The sequence below is a fragment of the Parus major genome, chromosome 2 (assembly GCF_001522545.3).
Source record: "Parus major isolate Abel chromosome 2, Parus_major1.1, whole genome shotgun sequence".
NCBI lineage: Eukaryota > Metazoa > Chordata > Aves > Passeriformes > Paridae > Parus > Parus major.
The window spans coordinates 112129894-112149096 of record NC_031769.1 but is presented as its reverse complement, the minus strand read 5'-3'; the positions used below and the strand labels follow the sequence as shown (position 1 = coordinate 112149096).

Below are 19203 nucleotides of genomic sequence, written 5' to 3'. Positions count from 1 at the left end.
CTGCAGTTTGATGAAATCAGTGGTTTATGTACACTATGATTTCTACCAGAACAAAGTAGTAGCCAGGGAGTAGCTTGCTGATTGGATTTTGATTATCAGTCAAAGGACAACAAACTACAGTATTTTCATAGTAAATAAGGGACACATTTGTTTTCAGATTGGAAGCGAAAAAACCTCAAAGATATGTAATCTAATTGATCTGAGCAAATTAGTACAGATAGGTTAATCAGAGTAGAAACGTGCCATGAGTCAGGATGACTTATGTCCTGTGGAACTCAGTCATTTCTCTCACTTCTCTCCATGTCATAACAACTTTTTCTTCCACAATAGACCCGTGACCTATTTATTTTAGTGAGCATTTTCTGTTCTTGTTAATAATTTGAATAAGCTGCTCAGACATACAAAAAGAAATTTATTCATTCTCCAATGACCACAAAAGTTCCATCACTATTTAAGCAACACTGTGTAGTATAGCTTAATGCATAAGCCTGTGCTTCACCAGATGTCTTTATTTGGACTAGCTGATAAACTTTTACAGGAAAGAGGAATTAGGATTTTTTTTTTTAAATCTTGTTTCAAATAGGAGTTAATAACACTGTAGGCAGAAATTATCACAAAAGTTGACTTCTGATAAAGAGTATTAGTGGACAGGGATACAAAACAGTTTTTCAGTGTACCAGTATTTCCTTGTGTTTTGGGTTTTTTTTAAAACAAAAACCCAACAAATAATCTCAACACTAAATTCTTCTACCTTCAGTTTCATGAATTGGTATTCTTAGAACACATCTGTGTAAAATACAAGGGAATGTGCAGTGGGGACACATTCTGAGTCATAAGAAGAAAAACTAAGATCAAATAGGTACACTGAGTTTTAATTTTCATTTAACTGCAACTTCAGCCATGAATGAAATTAGAAAATGCCACTGTACTTTGTATTTGCAAGTGTATGATGAATTCAATAGCATTATCAATAAAATACAGGCAAAATCCAAGTGAAGTGGTGGTAAAGCTTATTATGTAAAAGGGAAATATAAGTAGCCTGACTCCTTGGATAGTCAGAAGTAGTACTAAAGCTCTGGCAATTTTGGATACAATACAGTAAGAAGAGCCACAGAGCTACCTGCCTTGTTGGTTCCTACGTGACTGCATGCAGAGTTCTGACATAGGCATGTGGGTCTGAAAGATCATTCTCTGCTTTAGTATGATGGCAGCTGGTCTTACAAGCATGCAGAACTAGGCTAGTAACTGTCCTGATGGGGTTTGACACAGCTCAAGAAAGGAAAGCCAATTAACCCCCATTGCCATGTGGCAGCTGACAGAGGAGAACTCTTCCAAAAGCCTCTGTTAGGCCAGGAGGCAGGTAAACCAGCCCTTCAGATCCCAATCCAGCCACAAAGCATTTCAACACAGAGATCCAGGGCAGGAATGACACAGGCTCCTCCCCACCAAGGTCACAGCAGTGGAGAGAACATGCATAGCTGTTACCCGGGAAGCACCTGCCTGGGTAACGGGGCTCTCTGTGTGCCACCATCTCCAGGCTGGTACAATGCTGGAGGACTGCAGTCACCACATTAAACAGGTTTCAGGGGGAGTTTTGAGCACAGAGGATTGCTCTGTGTGATTTTCCCTTGTGCCATAAGAAGGGACAGCAGCCATTAAACTCAGCCGGCAGCCAAGCCCCTCATAGCCACTCACCCACTGCTCCAACCGCTGGGATTGAGGAAAGATTTGGAAGCGTGAAAAAGAACTTGTGGGTTGAGATAAAGACATCAATAGGGAAAGCAAAAGCCAAACACAGAAGCAAAGCAAAACAAGGAATTGATTCAGTGCTTCCCACGGGTGTTCAGCCATCTCCAGGAGAGCAGGACCTCATCACATGTAACTGTGACTTGGGAAGACAAACACCATCACATCAAATGCCTCCCCACTTCCTCCCACTTTATATACTGAACATGGTCTGGAATGTCCCTTTGGTCAGCTGGGGTCACCTGTCCTGGCTGTGTCTCCTCCCACCCTCCCATGCACCCCCAGCCCCCCTCACCAGCGTGGCAGCACAAAAAGCAGAGAAGGGAGTAACAAAAACATCTCTAATATCATCACTGTGTTCAGCACAAATCTAAAACAGAGCCTCATACCAGCCACTGTGAAGAAAATTAACTCTATCCCAACCAAAACCAGCATACCTTGGCTCTGCCTGCACGAGTTCCCATGTCTGCACTGCTGAAGCTCCACACCAAATGTCATTTTGGAGCAGACATACGGACCTGGATCCACCCTTGGGCACCTGCTACTTTGGTACTACTGCTACCAGTGCAAGCACACAGGACTGACAAAGGCTGAGGCTCTGAGGTTTTCCAGAGGTGATGTCTACCAGTGCATAGAGCTCCATAGATGGAGCTCTAACCAATGCCCTGCTTTTTTTGTGCCTACTTATTTGGTACTCGAGAACTTTATTTTTCCCCTTTGCTCTGAACAAAGGCAGGAATCCTGCACTTGGGGTGTGAAATAATGAAAACAATTGGTTTAGTCTGACCAATTAATGAAACTTCCATTACCTACCAAAAAGAAAAGAAAGAAAGGGTAATTATTATATAAAGAATTCCTTATAAACTCAAGGATCACATTTAAGGCCTTAAGGTCTTCAGAGTCCCCAATATTTCTCTTTCAACATGAATAATTTTAAGTCTCTTACTTATCCCTGGTCAAAGCAGTGTTTACCTGTTCTGTGGCTCATGTTCAGACTAATTAATTAAGTTTGGAAGTCAGGTTTTGTGAATTTTAAAAATAATTATTCAAAGCGACTATGCAAATGAACAACCCTATAATCTTGTTTGTGAGAGACACCAAAGATGGCTGCAAGCACAAGTGAGAAAACACAACTTTCACCTCAGGAAAACTGGTATTGGGTGATGGTTTTGAGACATGGAATTGGACCATCAGTTTGCAGAGATGGAAAAAAATTCTTCAGTGTATGTGTGTGTTCTAGCAGTTTTGCTATTCTCATTTCTTGTGTCACAGCACTGCAAAGGGGAATTTGCCTTGGGAATATGCTAGCCTTCTCTCCTGAGGCTTGTCCTATCAACAACAGTTAGCAGAGGAAAAATCAGTAGATTTTAAAATACAGAACCTTTATTTTTTCATGGGCTAATTAGAAACATGCCACAGATACAGAATCAGAGCCATACGTAAAGCTCTGAGTGAGATATAAAAGATTGTCTGAAGGAAAAAAAGCTTGCCTTTTCCGTTCAACAACACAGGGCTTGTGCAAGTTCCTAGTTATTTCAGTCAGGAAGAATCAAAGTTTCCTTTCAGGCACAGAAAAACACTGAGCTCTGACTCTTTGGTGGAGTCAAACACAGTGCTAGTAGCAAACAGTCATGTATCAAACTTATTTCCAATACTTCAGTTAAATGACAAGAGACATTTAAAAGACATTATTTCTCCAATCCCAAGGACTGTTCCAAGAAGGCTTTTTTAGGGCTTCAGTACAGGGATTTGTATGAAATCCATTAGTATGGGCAACCACTGAGACCCTCTGCAGTCTACTTTTGGAGTCAACATGGGAGATGACTCCTTTGGTTCAGGTTGGGGGGCTGTTTTCCTAAATTCATATGTCTACTTCTTTTAGTAAAGGTTAAAAGCAATTCTCATTGATATCCTCCTGAAATGCTAATCTACATAACCAAAGAAAGCATTCTGTAAAAGTCTTTTAGCTAGATTTTACTCTTCCTCTTCAATATGCAGTTTGCTAAGGCCCAGAACTCAGAGCATTTCCAGCAGGATCTGCAATGACAATGGAACAAGTAGTGCTTCCCTGGTGGCAGCCTAATTTTAAGATGCTACCTCTGGTCAGCAGACATCTGCAGGAAGAAAATTCTGCAACTCAGAGAATATCCTGCTACATTTGATTTTGGATTTTTTAACACAAGATGAGCAAAAATAATACAAATACTGCAGTCAGCAATGATTTTAATAAGTCCAAAAGCATGATGTTCTGAACTTACTGTTGATTGCAATCAGCCACCTCAGTTTGCTCAGCATATGAACAGCTCCCAGCAGTCTACACACAAAATCCTCTACAACATCAGGCGTGAACAAGCCTGCAAACTAGCTGAACTCCATCTTCAGAAGAGTATACTAGAAACAATGAAAACAAAGGCCAAAAATGACGATGAAATAAACTAACTATTCACTTTGAAATTTAAACCTTCCAGACCTAGAAAAGAGTGAAGAGTGACCGAACCAGAAGAGAGCGAATTCCCATAGGAATAAATACGTCTGGTCACTAGGTGTCAGCCTTGCCTGTACCAGGAGGACACCGGACCTTCTCCCTGTCCCCGCTAAGCAAAAGCAACTCTCAGCACTAAAAATGACCGCAGAGGTCTCGTAATTAGGGGAGAGGAGCAGATGGAGAAGGAGGTCTCGTAATTAGGGGAGAGGAGCAGATGGAGAAGGATGTTTGTGCGGGGTGCTTGTGATCATATTTGTTACCCTCAGGTTTGGAGGCTGGAAACAGACAGGTTTCATGCTGAGGAGATGTGACTGGATGTCACCTGCAGGGACAGCAGAGAAATTATGCTAACAATGAAAATATCAGCGGGGTATTAGCAATGAATGAGTAAGTGCTTTGCAAGCCTTACAGTATTTACTGTTTATCCTAGAGCACCAGTTTCTGGAATATTGCCATCACATAAAAATGCTGGCTCCCACTTCTTAAATTTGCCTCTAGTCTTGCTGGATACAGGAACAATGCTTGGAAATAAGATTCCTGCAGAGCAGCCGAAAACTCTAAGGACAACAACGAAAACCTAAAATGTATATTCTTTAAATAATTTCTTGACTACTCATAGTTCATAAAAGTATAGTCAGCAAAAACAAAGAGTAATTAAACATGCAGCAGAGTTTTAGTGGTGTTGAAGGATACATGTTTCTGACTTTGGAATCTCTTCAGGCAGATTTTCATACCTTGATTTTCACATTCCCAAGGCTCTACATTTTTTTTATTTGGCCCCAGCCTGCTACAGTACCATAGGTGCATGCCAGTGCCCATGGTCTGCTGCCACTGCAGTTTCCCAATATGCCATAAGCAAAGCCATCCAGCCCAGTCAAGAACAACAACTGGAATTGGAACAACATGCAGTTTTCACAAGATGCAGCAAAAATTACTTGACAGGTTTTTACCTTTTTACCTCCCTTTTTCTTCTTAGGTTCTCTTAATGGACAGATAAGCTTTCCCACATTAAACACAAAATCAGAGCACCCCAGTGCTTCGATCCCCTCAGAGACACACAAAAGAATGCCGAAAAACTCACACAGGTAGAATTTTACTACACAATCACATCCTCACTGTAGTAATTAATTTCCTGATCATCCCACAGTAAACACCTGTCCTTAATGATGAACTTGGAAGGGCTGGAGCCTTCCAAAAACAACAATAACAACAAAGTCACAATTAGCTCAGACATTTTGCCTAGAAGCCAGGGCAGGAGCAACATCACATCACCCAAGTCCAACATAAAACCAGGAGAATAATATTTTGTCTGGGAACAGTTTCAAGCCTAGTACACAGCCCATACTCAGACTGCCTGCTGCAATAAGCACAATGGCCTTGCCAAGAAAAAAAAAAAAAAAAAAAAAGAAAAATTAAAAAAGAAAAAGAGGGGACAAATGATTGCCTGTGCACAAAACCCAAGCAGATAAATACCAAATCTGTGCTTTATATGAACGTCACAAGCCACCACAGTAACTGTAGGGGGTACCCTATGAGACACACTGGATGAATCTTCTCAGACAGCAGTGAGACATCTGTGTTTAAGCATCTCGGTCACCTTCTCTGGCCATTACAAACAGCACTTGTAAAGCAGACCCCTCAAGAGAGGCCCCATCCTGATCTCCCATTTTTGATTTTGCAAATGGAGGTGAGTTTCATTTCTGTGCTTCACTTATAAAAATATACATTACAACTAGAACAAACATGACCATGTATTACACAAGGGTCAAAGAAGGCAGGCAGACAAATTTTGAGTGGAAATATCAGTGCAGGGCTGAGAACTGGGAGTCATCCACCTTGAAAGTCAGAGGTTGCCAGATGGGGATGTCACCAATCTCTGTATCCTGGAGAAGCTACTGTCTCCAATAGTTTTAAAATAACACTGATTGTTAGCATCTGACCTCTTGTGGCACCAATATATCCCCTAGACTGCCTTTATTCACTAAATAATTTTAAAAGCGTGCTTATTTTCCAAGACAAATACAACCTAGTATTAATTACATACATACATACATATTCATACATTAGGTTTCACAAGTTCTTTCAATGGCAAGCTAAGCAACACACACCAGGGATACGCTGATCCTATGGATAAATTCTGACCATTAACTTCAACCTTGGGTCACTGAAAACAAATAGCAGGATTCAGCTCCAGATGCTGAAGTTTTGGGTGTGTACAAGAGTGCTATGTTACAACTCCTGTCACAGTCAGTGGAATCTAGAGTGTCACTAAACTGCTTGGATGTCTGCTCCAAGCTGAAGAAGACTTTTCTCTAGGCTCTAGATACCAACTGTATCAATCACATTACTACAAAAGCAGCAAGATTCCTATGAGAGGAGTTTGAAGCACTGTTTACATGGAGGAAATGTAAATTTAGACCTGCATTAATTTTGAAATTAACACAATACCTCACTACAATAACACTTCATAAGGAACTCGGATTCCAATTTTTGAAGCACTGAACCACAGCTTCATTCAACTAAAAATGCATCTCCCTTGCAAGATATCAAGTGAAATAATTTCCTTAATTTAAGGTACTCTGCACAGGGAGCAAACTACACCAGCATCACAAAAACCCCTAGAGAATTAGTTTGCTATAAATTTACACGTCAACTTACTTTTCATAGGCCCGCTCTATCTCCACAGATTTCTAGCTATCATTACCTGCCCAAGGAATAAAAAATGGCAGATTTTCTAAAGCTAAATACGGACTAATCTTTCCATATTTATAGACTAAACCCCAGACAGGACAATGCTACCATGAGATAGAATGAATCTTACAGAAGCTGAAGAAAAGTGTAAGGAGAGACAGATCTGTGCATTGGTCCATTGAATACAAAATTGCCTGTCCTTTCTTACTGGTATCTAGTGAGTGCAATTCTGAGGTAAGTGCACAGGCACTCTTCTAGGAGTGTTCATTGACTGATGAATACCAAATCCATTGCTCAAAGGGCCCTCCAAGTTGCTTGGCATGCGGCTTGGAATCCACAAGGTTAACAAGTAAACAACATTGCTGTTGACATTTTTAACAACAAAAGCAACACCAGTCCAGGAAACTCAGGCCAAACCCCCCCCACCCCCCCCCATAAACAGATGCAGGAATGATCAACACTTTTCCTGCTCCAGAGGCACATAAAACAACCAGATTTTCAAACCCAGAGTGGGCCAGACAGGATGACACTGTGAGAATGATTGAGTCCTGCAGTTCCCACCGCTACAACGGGAAAGGTGAGAAGAGACCTTGGGAAGATGCGGATGCTTCAGAGGGAATATTCAGCACAGGAGACACAATACATCTGAGCATAGCTTCACTGAGAAACCACACTTCTTTAGACAATAAATTTCTGCTGCAGAAGACCAAGTCACCTCAGTGTGAGATAAAGGAGATTAAAAAGATCATCAATTCCATCTAATGGCCAAAAACCCTGTCACATTTGGACCTCTTCTCATAGACTAAACCATAACCTTAAACTGAAGTTCAGGGTGTGAGGTACATGAAACTATTCCTGTCTGATCACGTTTTCAGAAAATTTTAAGACATAAAGCTGCATATAGAATATTAAACTGAACATTTTGCATATACACAGCATCTTTCTTGTTTTAGATATACATAAATAGAACAGTTAAATATTTAAAATAAGGGACCTGTGCAACAATTTCTGATTCCTTGTAGAACTTGTATTAGTGCAAAATTAGTTTTGCATTAGCATTTGAGGTTTTAATATAGAAAATAACAAAAAATAGAAATAATAGCAGAAAATAATAAAATAGTAATGAGAAGCTATCTTCATAATTGATCACTTTTATATGACTTCCTGGAGGACTAACATCAATTATGCTTCTGTATCAAAACAATGCTGGCACACTGCCAGTGAAGATTCAGATCAGGACCACTGATTTAATTTATTCATTTTTGGAACTCAGTGGATTGTACAGTTAGCTTTTGACTGTTAAACACAAATTCTATATAAAGTATAACGAAGCCAGGTTATTGCAATTGTATGCGTGAGAAGTTTAATCCACTTCATTTTGAGTCTGCAGTCAGCTACTTGCAAGTATAGCATTGAGTGGCTGCAGTCAGTAGAATCTGTTCCTAGGAACAGGTGATTTCTAATTATCACAATATGAAACAAGGTATGTACTTGTTTAGACCTTTATTTAGATAGAAGTCTCACATCTGTAATCAGTTTTATCAAGGAATCACTCAGAAGTTTGATGTTGGTGATAAAAATTGACATGGCTTTCAGCATTCTGTGACACAAATAAAAGTCCCTTTTCCTCAGTTACCCTATAATACTTTTCCACCTACAGCAGATTGGGTACTTCTTGCTATGGCACATGCAAAACCACTCTCAAACACAGGATAACCAAGACAATCCTTTATCTTATAAACATACAATTATGGTCCTAAATCATGTACCTAAGTAATGAGAATGGCTTTAGGTGCCAGCATTGACTTACGTCTTGCACCAGTAAGCCTGACATGTAAACAACAGTCCTTTCAGACACTTTATTATGGATTTATTAGAAACCTTGTCAATAACTCACTTGTGCTTTTGATAATTGTGTATTTGGTTGCTAGGAGACTTGTGTTCCTGATGAGATAAAATGAACAGGAAATCCTCTATAGCCTTGTGACTTTTTGCACTAGTAAATAAAAATTCAAACAACTGATACAAAATACTGGATACTGTTAACAGAAGTGAGAAAAAAAGACAAGCATTGCATATTTTAAATAAAGGAACATATAGCCCTTTTTTGCCCTCTCTAACTATAAGATGATAAAAGATCACCTTTAAGAAGTAGAATGACCGGATTTTGTGGAACGTGGCTGTTTTGGCTCCAAGGTATTTGTAGTGTTGTAGTATCAGAGCCAGGATACAGCTGCCTTGTGAGTAAGACATCGTCCACTGAATAAGTGCTATCCAATCCCTCGACGTCACCAGACATCTGTTTCCTGTTTTCATTCTTTCTTTCACTGTTATCATTTTATCCAAGTTACCCTTTCACCTGAAAACCATTTAGAAACCTACAGAAACCAGCGTGTGCATGCGTGTGTGTATCACAGAAGTTGATTTAGAAAAAAAATTGCTGAGAGCAATTTGTTCATTTTAATACAAAGAGCAGAAATGGAAACAAACTTGCCTTCCCCCTTCTTCTCCTCCCCAAAATACACAATGATACATAAACACTTTTGTCTTCTGGTCTTCACTAATATGACTAACTTCCTTCTTCACTTCCAGTTAAGTAGCTTTCCTGTTGAGTACCACCACCTCCACAAAATACAATTGTGAATTGATTCATAAAAACAGAAACATTATGGCACAAATAAGGGAAGGCAATAAATACTCTTCCCTCCCTCTCCAACTCCTTCCCAAATGGAGGCAGTAGTAATATTGTTATTGTAAAGTTATTGTAATAACAAAAACTTTAAAAAAAAGAAAAAGCAGAAAGTATTGCTTGTCATTTAAGGTTCCAAACCAACAATCATCAGGATGCAGAACAGGATACATCTAAAGTGAGAAAGTTATTTACTTCACATTCAAGTTAACACCAACTGTACTTTTTTTGGCACACAGTATTATTCTTAACGTGCCAAAAAAGTGTTGGCCATCTTATAAAATATTAATGTTAATGCCACTAAAACAAAATTCCTGCTATTCATAGTCCAATTTTATATTGCTGTTTTGCTATGTTTCACCTATACTTAAGACCCAAGTAAGGGGCATAACCATTACTGATAGCATTTAACACATATTAACAAGAACAATACAAGTTGAAGAGCAAATTGTCAAAATTTAATGACTTCTATTCCTAATCTCTTGATTTCAGATTATTTAATTAGAATGAGAAGACTTCTTTTATTTTGTTATGTGATTACAGATGGTCATAGTAAGGCAGGTTGTTGAGTGAAGGAAAAATCTGGGCTGGTTGACGAACACCAACAAAAATTCATCCGCTTTGTTTTATTGTCTGAAAGAAAAAGGTTTTTCTTAAATCCTCCCCCATTGAGGTACAGCAGCAAAATACAGATGTCATACAAGAGAAAGAGGAGATTCTAGCAGAGGACTTTCCCTACAAGATGGGATGGTTTGGCAGCTACAGGAAACTCTAAGTAGCATTTCCAAAGGTATGTGAAAATTGGAAAGCAAGATGACTTCTTGTGTCCTGCTCTCCTGGACCATTTCCCATATTCTTACAATCAAATTATGACTATTTTAAAGCCACATTCAGCTTCCATTAAACCACATAATTATGAAGCAGCTCGATAACTTCAGAGCAGTCAGAGCACATTCTGATATATTATCTTGGTCTCCCCTCTCATCCCTCTTTACTGTCTGCTTCACTGTCTCAAATGCCCAATACTAAGCTTCCACACAAAACCTACAATACTCCTGCATAGTAATAATGCAGTATTCTGGAGACTGATAAAACAAACCTTTGATGAAAATGTTCTTCAAGACTTAATCAAGTTTGTATGATTAAAATGCTATTTCCCATAAATACAATTTGTTCATAACTTTCCACAACATTTAAATTCATTTGTCCACTGTCACACATGCAACCTGTGATCAGCTGAAAACTGAATTCTAACTGTGTACTTTGTCCATCACATCCCATCCTTCATAATCTGCTGTCACTGCCATTAATTGACTCTGGATTCTGGTATGCATTTTTATTAGTAAGATTACATTTGTGTCAGGACAAGTTTTAAATTCTGTTTGAATAATAAAAGCCATTGAATTAAGACAGCTATCTTCTCCTCCCAGCCTCAAATTTAGATAGAAAGTTGTTTTAAACTGCACACTCTGTCTTCCCCAACTGCATATGAAAAAATAGAAAAATGAGGATCTCTCAAGCTCTAGTGCTATTGATGGCAATGGCAACCTCCAAATCATAGCTATGGAATTGAAGAGGTTATTGCAATTGTTGGTACTTTTTCATTTCTAGTTCTTTTTATTTTTCCCCAACCAAAAATAACTCTTAGAGATATCCAAGATACATTTTCTAGAACTTAAAATTTTATGCAATACGACTGTAAAACTAATTTTAGTTTTGTACAGTCATGTTTCCAATTTTAAATTGAGGGGGGAAATACAAACTAATTATTAGGTCAAACGACTCTTTGGAATTATCCTATGAAACAAATGCAACAATTTTGACTGAAAAAATAACTGGCAAACCATTGGAAGAGAAAGTGCCCAGACCCACACTTTATGTCAGATTCAACATTGTTTTCAAATGTTAAGACTTCTGATACACTCTATTATGACAATAAAAAAGCTGAGAGGTACACCAGAAGATTACATGAAGAAAAAACGTTTTCTCTAGTATAACAGGAGTCTCAAAAACAAACAAACACACACCACTTCTATCCATTATTTCATACCCAGATGTTTCCTGTACACCTGCAGTTGTGTCCAGCCCTGAACTCATGAGCTGTAGTATTTCAACAGACTCTCCTCAGTTGGTTTTAGAATTTTCTTGTCTGCCAGGTTTACGATCCATCCTGGAGCAAGACCAAAAAATATCTGTCTAGGATCCTTGCGTGCACTTAGCATTTTAAAAAGTTCATCCTTAGTTATGTCTGGTAAGACATAGCCATATTTCTTAGCAAGTTCCAGCCTGGCTTCTGCAACCTTAGATGGATCTGCCAGGTAGCCTCGACTCCTGGGATCTGTGTAGTAACGGACGAGGTCTTCAGGTGGGAGCATTCGCTTTGGGATAGGTTTGCCACGCAGGAAAAATACTACTGGCTTGCATAAAATTTCTGTGGGCAAACATGAGAGAAGATTAGTGACTACACTTCATAACATAGATTTGAAGACATTAAATGACACCTTCTTATTTTGTATTAAATTAATTACTACGTTCACATTAAAAAGTACCAAGCAAAAAATCGACCATCAAGAGTATTCTTGCTCAGAATGAGATAGTGGTTTGCAAGTTTCACTTAACCATGCAAACAACTCTGTTTTAACTGGTATTTATAGTGTCAGTCTGGAGGAGTTGCTACTTCTAATACATTTAGAATGCCTACTTGGGAAAGATAACCATAACTAAGCCTATTTAAATTACTATTTCCAGGTTTGAAGCAATGCATTTCCACAGCTATTTACAAAGTGTACCAATTAATGTCAATTTCAGTGCTTCTATAAGTATTTTAAATAAAGTATTAATGGCACATGCGCCTATTTAGTCTTTTGTGGGAGTATCCTCTCTTCCTCGAATTTTACTGATCTTAGCAAATTGTATTCCAGAACCTTTTAAGCTTATTATTTTTATTATTTTGTGGAATTAAAAAAATCCCAGAAGTTGTATCACTCCTTTTGCACACTAAAAATGTCTATTCCTCTTCTTTTCAGCTTCATTCACACATGAAAGCTGACTTATTGTCAATAAGAACTGCATGAATGAATGTCAGGCAGGATGCAGCCTCAAGCAAAGCAAAGCCTCATTCTTCAGTGAAAGTGTTCTGAAAACAATAGCCATTTTAACTGGAGTGATTCTGAGCTTCTGTAACTTACTTCCTCACTTCAAGTGGAAAAGCATTTTAAATTAAAAATATAAACATCCAAAGTGTTTTTTAAATCTATTTTTTCCTGAGTTTTCTTAGTGCTATTAAACATGGGAAACAGAAGACAAAAATTCAGCAAAACAGTATTTTTAGCTCCTCTATTTACAAAGCTATTCAGATTTCCTTAACTGGTTATAAAACTACTAATACTGGGAGGATTAAACAGGTGAATGGTTAAAAAAGGTAAAACTGAGGATGCATTACCATTCATTACTGGGGGCAGGAACCAGATCATCTTTAAGGTCTTTCCCAACCCAAAGTGTTCTATGATTCTATAAATACACAGGTAACTGTTTTTAAAGCTTTTAGAAGCTGATAACTTTCCACAAAGAACTGTGTTGGAAACTTTGATTTGGATCATTTAATCTTTGCATGTTCAAAAAAAATAGGCAGAAATTAAAAGAAGTTCTTACCCAAGCTCCTTGGGTCATAGAACGATGTTGTTACTACGCCTCCATTTTTTTCTATGGCTGCAATTGCTAATTCCGATGCCCTCTGCACTTCAATATTTACTTTTGCTGCAAAAATATCAGCACCCTGTAAATTTCAACACACATTACAGTAACATTAAAATGTGTATTTTAGGACACACATTTATTCTTCTCTGAAAACTTGTAAGGAACATTAAATCCTGCAAAATATTATGAATTGTTTGTTCCCTGCACCAAGATAGGTAATCTAATAGCTCTAAGGCACTTGGGTTGAATAAAGAAAACCTTTCCATTTCCAAGATATTCATACATTTTTTTCAGTACATTTTAGTTTTCTGTTGCAAAATACTTCTTCAGCCTTTTGTTATGTACTCCTTAACTCTCATTTCTGCAGTCCCCTGGGTATGAAGACATCCTCCCAAGTTGTTTCTTTTTTTGCTGACACACAGTGCCCTCTAGTGGATTTATGATCCACAAAAGTCCCACAGCAAACTAATTGGGAAACTCAAAGACGCTTCCAAACCATGGGAATGACAACCTGAAATACCAAGTGTGTTGTCTGCATACCTCCTCCACCAGATGGATACCGTAATCCCTCTTGAGAGGCTGCACTGTCACACCTCTGGCGTTAGTGAGCTGAGTTAAGTCAATCGGCTGCGTGGGGTCAACTCTGCCCAAATCAATCAGGTACTGCAGCCTCTGAAGACTCAGAGGTTGGTACTGACGTCTGAGGCTGGGGAGAGAAAGACAAAAAAAACCCCAAATAACCCAAAAAAAAAAAAAAAGAGAAATTTACAAAACTGGAGTTTTAATAGCAACTGGTCAACTAAGATATTCTGGTTTTTATCTGCTCCTAAACAAAAAAAAATGCTAAGACATTACAGTGTCAACGTTTTCTTGGCAAGACTGTAAATAACTACCATTTCCAAACTGAATCTACCTTGGGTGCTTCACTGATAGACAGTCAAAAAACCAAACATCTCCTCCCATACAAACTTAGTCAAAGACTATCAGCAGAATTCTGTACATGCATAGCTTACATACAACAAGATTTACTGATCCATTAGTACTGTACCAAACATCTCAGAAAGTACTGAAAGTAGCCTCCCTCAAAACACCATCAAGGAAGAGAAATATTGAGAAAATATGCATTAATTTACATTCCCAAAAGGTAGCTGGAATCTCTTGTCAACAGCCATTGGCTTCAGCAGAGCCTACTTTTGTTTTTAATCAAGTTCTAACTTTACTGTACAAACCAATCCCCTAGCACAGTTTTGCAATGCCAGAGTCCATTCCTGTCTATGCACACCACTTATGCTGATACCCAAAACTTCCTCCCACAATCCGTTTGACAGCTGCTGTCGGAAGTCTCTGAGTGGTAGCTCAAGAACTGGAAGCAGCTGATCTCTGTTATTCCAAGCCACGTACAAAAGACAAGAATTTGTGCTGTCAGACAACTCCTTATAAACAGAAAGTTCAAGAAGTGAAGGCAAAAGGAAGAGTGAGTTGAAGATAAACAGGCAGAGATTTGTTCAGCATGCTCCCCCCTGCCCCAACAGCATCATTTGAGTGCACCTACAGTGGTGACCACAGCAACATTTACAATAGCCTGACACTGAAATTTTGCAAACAGCACTGAATCTACAGAGTACTTTTTTTGTTTTCACATGCTGTCATATACTGCTAAAAATAGCAAGATCCTAATAATTTCTTGTCACTGTGGGAGGCTGGATTTTTGCTGTTGGTTATTCATGAACTTATGACCAATATTAACATAAGAAGCTGCTTGTCTGCATTCTGCAGCTCTTCCTTTGCAGGACTGTAGTAAGATTTACGCTCTGCCTTCAGCTATTCAAAGTGCTTCTTGTTTACTCTTACAATAATGTAACAAACAGGAGGAAATAATGGTACCTCGAAATAGAATTTGAGTCACATTTCAAAACTACTAAGATTCAGAGGAAACCCTTTAACAACTGGGACAAGTCTGTAAGTTCTACTGCATGCATGAAGAATGGAAATATAAAGTGCTCAGCTATTTGATGAAGTGGTATCAAGAAATGGAACATGAAATCAAGTCTAACAACTCACAAATACACATTAGTCTTTTCATCCCTGAACTGAATGCTTGGTGCAGCAGGCTTTTGTTACTACTGCCTGTAACAGCATTCTATGGACACAGAAGTTTGCAAGACCAGATCAAAAAGCAACAAAATGGTTTCTGACCCAGGTAACACAAATGCTATCTGATGAAACAAACTCAGCTTTAAAAGAAACCGAAACAAATATAAAAAATTAATTCATAGTTTTAGATTATCAAAATAAGTGAAGGATATTTGGAAGATGTTGACATACATCTTTCCAGGTAAGGACAGTGACTGGAGAAACTACATGTTAGAATAACCTTAAACATTAAAAAGATGGAATAAGGACATGACACAAACAAGTACAAAGTGAAATAAGGACAGAAGTAATACACAAGGCAAAATGCCCAAGAAAAACAATTGTGAAAGGTGATTTAATGGCTCATCCAGCACATTTGGTATTAAAAAGCTTTTTAGGACTCTAGATGGAACAGGCAGGGCACAGACAGACAAACACCACAGTGTCAGAGGGCTGAAAAGGCAGAACCATGAAGAGAAGCAGAATTGTTGGGCTGGCAGCAGATCAGAGTTTCTGGTGAATAAAGCGAGGAGAAACAACAAAGCAAGGCTTTGGATTACACTTCCATGCCCAACATCCTCACTCCAGTCACTGGGACTGTTCCCAGTCAGTTCACTGGGTTATGAGAAAAAAAGAAAATCAAGCAGGAATGAAGGAATAGATTCAAAGAGAAATTCACTCAGCTGGAAGAGGAAGGGTAGCCTGCTACACATGAAGGATTTTGAGAAGAGAGTAAATAAGCAGATGTGTAAAACAGGAAATAATTAATTAAAAGAATAATCTACAAGAAATGGGAGATTCTTCAGGTAAGGTAGCTAACAACCTGAGAGGAATCTGGGAAGCCAAGCTTTTTCAGTTAGGCCTGTTTCAGCATATTAAGACTCTTGCTTCAGGAGAAAGATCAAGAAAAGGAGACAATGATTTATTTCCAAGCAAACGTTTAGAAACTTACCTATGTCCCTCATTAAATCCGTATTTTGGTATGGCCAAGTAAAATGGAGTCTGACCACCCTCAAAGCCTAAGCGGGGGCGATTCCCTCTCTGTCTTTCTCCTTTGTGACCTCGGCCACACTTCCTACCTCCGTATCTTCCACGGCCGCGTCTTCTTTCCTTCAAAACAATCAGTGATACATTTAAACAACTACTAAACAATTACTTCAGAGTAATAATATTACTTAATTATTATATTAATTTGTCATAAATCTAAAACATTAGATTTCAGAGATACAAGCAACTGAGCAAAATGCTGACTCTTGAGGAAAAGTTAAGTTATAGACCATTACTAAGCGGAAAAACAGAAAAGCAATTAACATGACTTTTGCAGAGCACAGCTTTAGGCTGGCACCACAAACAGTCTGGGGACAACTCAGCTTCCTTTGGTGGCAGGGATGGTCGAGTCTAGCACAAAACTGAACTTGAATTCTGTACTATTTAGTAATTTTAGGGAGTCTTCAGGACTTTTAGGAGAGTACTGCTTGCTGTTCCCTTCTCTGTTTCCATGGTTTCAGCCTTTGAACCTCATCTCCCTGTTCACTAATATTCCCCTCATACCACAATGGTTTCTCCCTGGTTTCTTTTCGTAATTTCTCTACCGCTTTATAAGGAGACAGATCACAGGTTTGTATTCGAGAAATAGTAAGAATGTTAGCTGGTATCACATTCCTTTTCTTTGTACGCCTTCTAACCTTCCACTTCCAAACATATTACTGCACCCCATAAACATGTGGAGATAAAAACCTTTTACTATTCCCTTCCAGCCCCTGGAATGGCGCTGAGGTTCAGCGAGCACCACTCATCTGAGTGATGATGCCAGCTCTCTGTGGGGACGGCCACACACACCGGCCACGAGGCATGCAAAGGGCAAGCAACGGGCCAACACACACACACACACACACACACACACACACACACACGCAGCAGTGCCATCCCCTCCCCTGCCTTCCCACGCCTATTCTGGCCAGGCCGCTCTCCTGGCCGTGCCAGGATGATGGCCTTCTGACAACCCTGGGGGCAAACCACACCGGGACGGGGCGCGTGGCTCCTGCCGCCAGGGCCCACCCGGCGGGCTGCAGGCACTCACCCGCTTTTTGGAGCCGGGGTTGGGCCTTAAGTTGGCCAGGCTGACCCTGGGCAGCGAGCGCAGCAGCTCCAGAGCCCGATTCGCGCCGCTCCCGCTCATGGCCGCTCCTGCCCAAGGGCGCCCGCGGGGATCGCTTCCGGCCGCGGCGCTTTACGGCAGCGCCGTAAACCGCAGTTGCCGCGCCGTCCCAGCGGTGTCGCGCAGCCGGCGGTGCCGGCGCTTTGGCGGTGCCGGCGCTCAGGGTTGCAATGGTTGAGCAAAGGGCGCTCGTTACGTTTCGTCTCCCAGCACCTGCTGTTTTATTACTGAGGCCTCAGCCTTCCGAGTCGAGTCTTTAAAACCATCAGGCTGCATCTAAACCCGACTGGTGCAGCGGTCCTTGCTCAGGCGCACCCCGTGCAGGCGCTGAAATACCCATTGCGCTTGGAGACGCGCGTGGTGTAACCGCAGCCATCAGCCGAGCCTCACACAGCCTCACCAGTGGGATCGGGGAGAGAACCGCACGGATGAAGGGTAGAAAACTCGTGGGTTGAGATAAAGACACATTACTAGGGAAAGCAAAAGCTGTCCGCCCATGCAAAGCAGAAGAAGGAAATTAATTCACTTTTTTTCACGGTTAGGCGGGTGTTCAGCCATCTCCAGGAAAGCAGGGCCCCATCATGTGTAATGGTTATTTGGGAAAACAAATGCCATCACCTAAAACGTCACTCCTCCTCCTCCTCCTCCTTCTTCCTCCCACTTTATATACTGAGCATGATGTCATAAGGTCTGGAATATCCCTTTGGTGGTTGAGGTCACCTGTCCTGGCTGTGTCTCTTCCCATCCTCCAGTCTTCCCAAGAGCATGGCAACCTGAAAAGCAGAGAAGGCCTTGGTTCTGTGTAAGCCCTACTCAACAAACAAAAACATCTCTATATCACCATTCCGTTGTTCAGCAGAAATCCAAAACAGAACCCTTCAGCAGCCATTGAGAAGAAAATTTCTGCAGTCAAGACCAAGATGTTCCTAGTACTGCTGCAGTATTGATCACATGTATTATTTCAGTCTTAAATTTAAATGTGTACCTACTGGAAAACCATACAGCAGCTTCCATGGGTATATTGGTCTGGTGGGAAGGGTGTGCAGGGTTCAGGCTCAGTGCAGTGAAGAACTGAATTGTAGAAGCTGCCATTGTGGAGTTACAGAGTAGAAAGGACAGATTTTGTTCTGAAAGCTGATACTCCTCAGTGTAATAGCCTGCTTTCCATCCTGAAACTTCTGTTTGACAGTACCTTCTCCCGTGTTGAATGTCTGCTTTAGACTAGAGAAGGGATCAGGCAGCAGCTCTGCCAGCCTTGAGAATAAATGGAGGTAAAATGGAAATCATGCTGCAGAAATCTGTGAGTTTCAGTATGAAATCTCTGTAGCTTCTTACCCCCCCCAAAAAAAAAAATTAAGAAAAATTACATTGTAACAATACACAAGATGCTGGTATGGAAAGCCATCCTATCTAAGCCCATTTTAGCTTCTAGGGCAGGGAAAACTACATAATTTAGAGCATGCTTTGCCTTGTAAAACTCTCACTTCTTTAAACAGAATTTTCAAATCGGGTAGAAAACTATCATACCTAAGACAGATATCTCACTCTGAAGGGACAGCCAATGTATCAGTTCTTGAAAGGTTCACAGCTCAGATGTTTTCAGCA

General features: G+C 40.0%; 1 protein-coding gene across 2 annotated transcripts; it reads right to left on the bottom strand.

Moving 5' to 3' along the window:
* Positions 1-8410: 8410 nt before the first annotated feature.
* MRPL15 (mitochondrial ribosomal protein L15) lies at positions 8411-17665 on the bottom strand. 2 transcript variants are annotated; one of them, XM_015619797.3, is made up of 6 exons: positions 17521-17665; positions 16393-16550; positions 13848-14013; positions 13263-13386; positions 11662-12042; positions 8411-10244 (listed from the first exon to the last, which is right to left on the bottom strand). In XM_015619797.3, the coding sequence occupies exons 1-5, from the start codon at positions 17617-17619 to the stop codon at positions 11705-11707; spliced, it is 885 nt and encodes a 294-aa protein (XP_015475283.1). In that variant the 5' UTR covers positions 17620-17665; the 3' UTR covers positions 8411-10244; positions 11662-11704. The 2 variants fall into 2 exon arrangements, with proteins under 2 accessions (XP_015475283.1, XP_015475282.1); XM_015619796.3 differs by having other exon boundaries at positions 8411-12042; positions 17521-17664.
* Positions 17666-19203: the final 1538 nt, after the last annotated feature.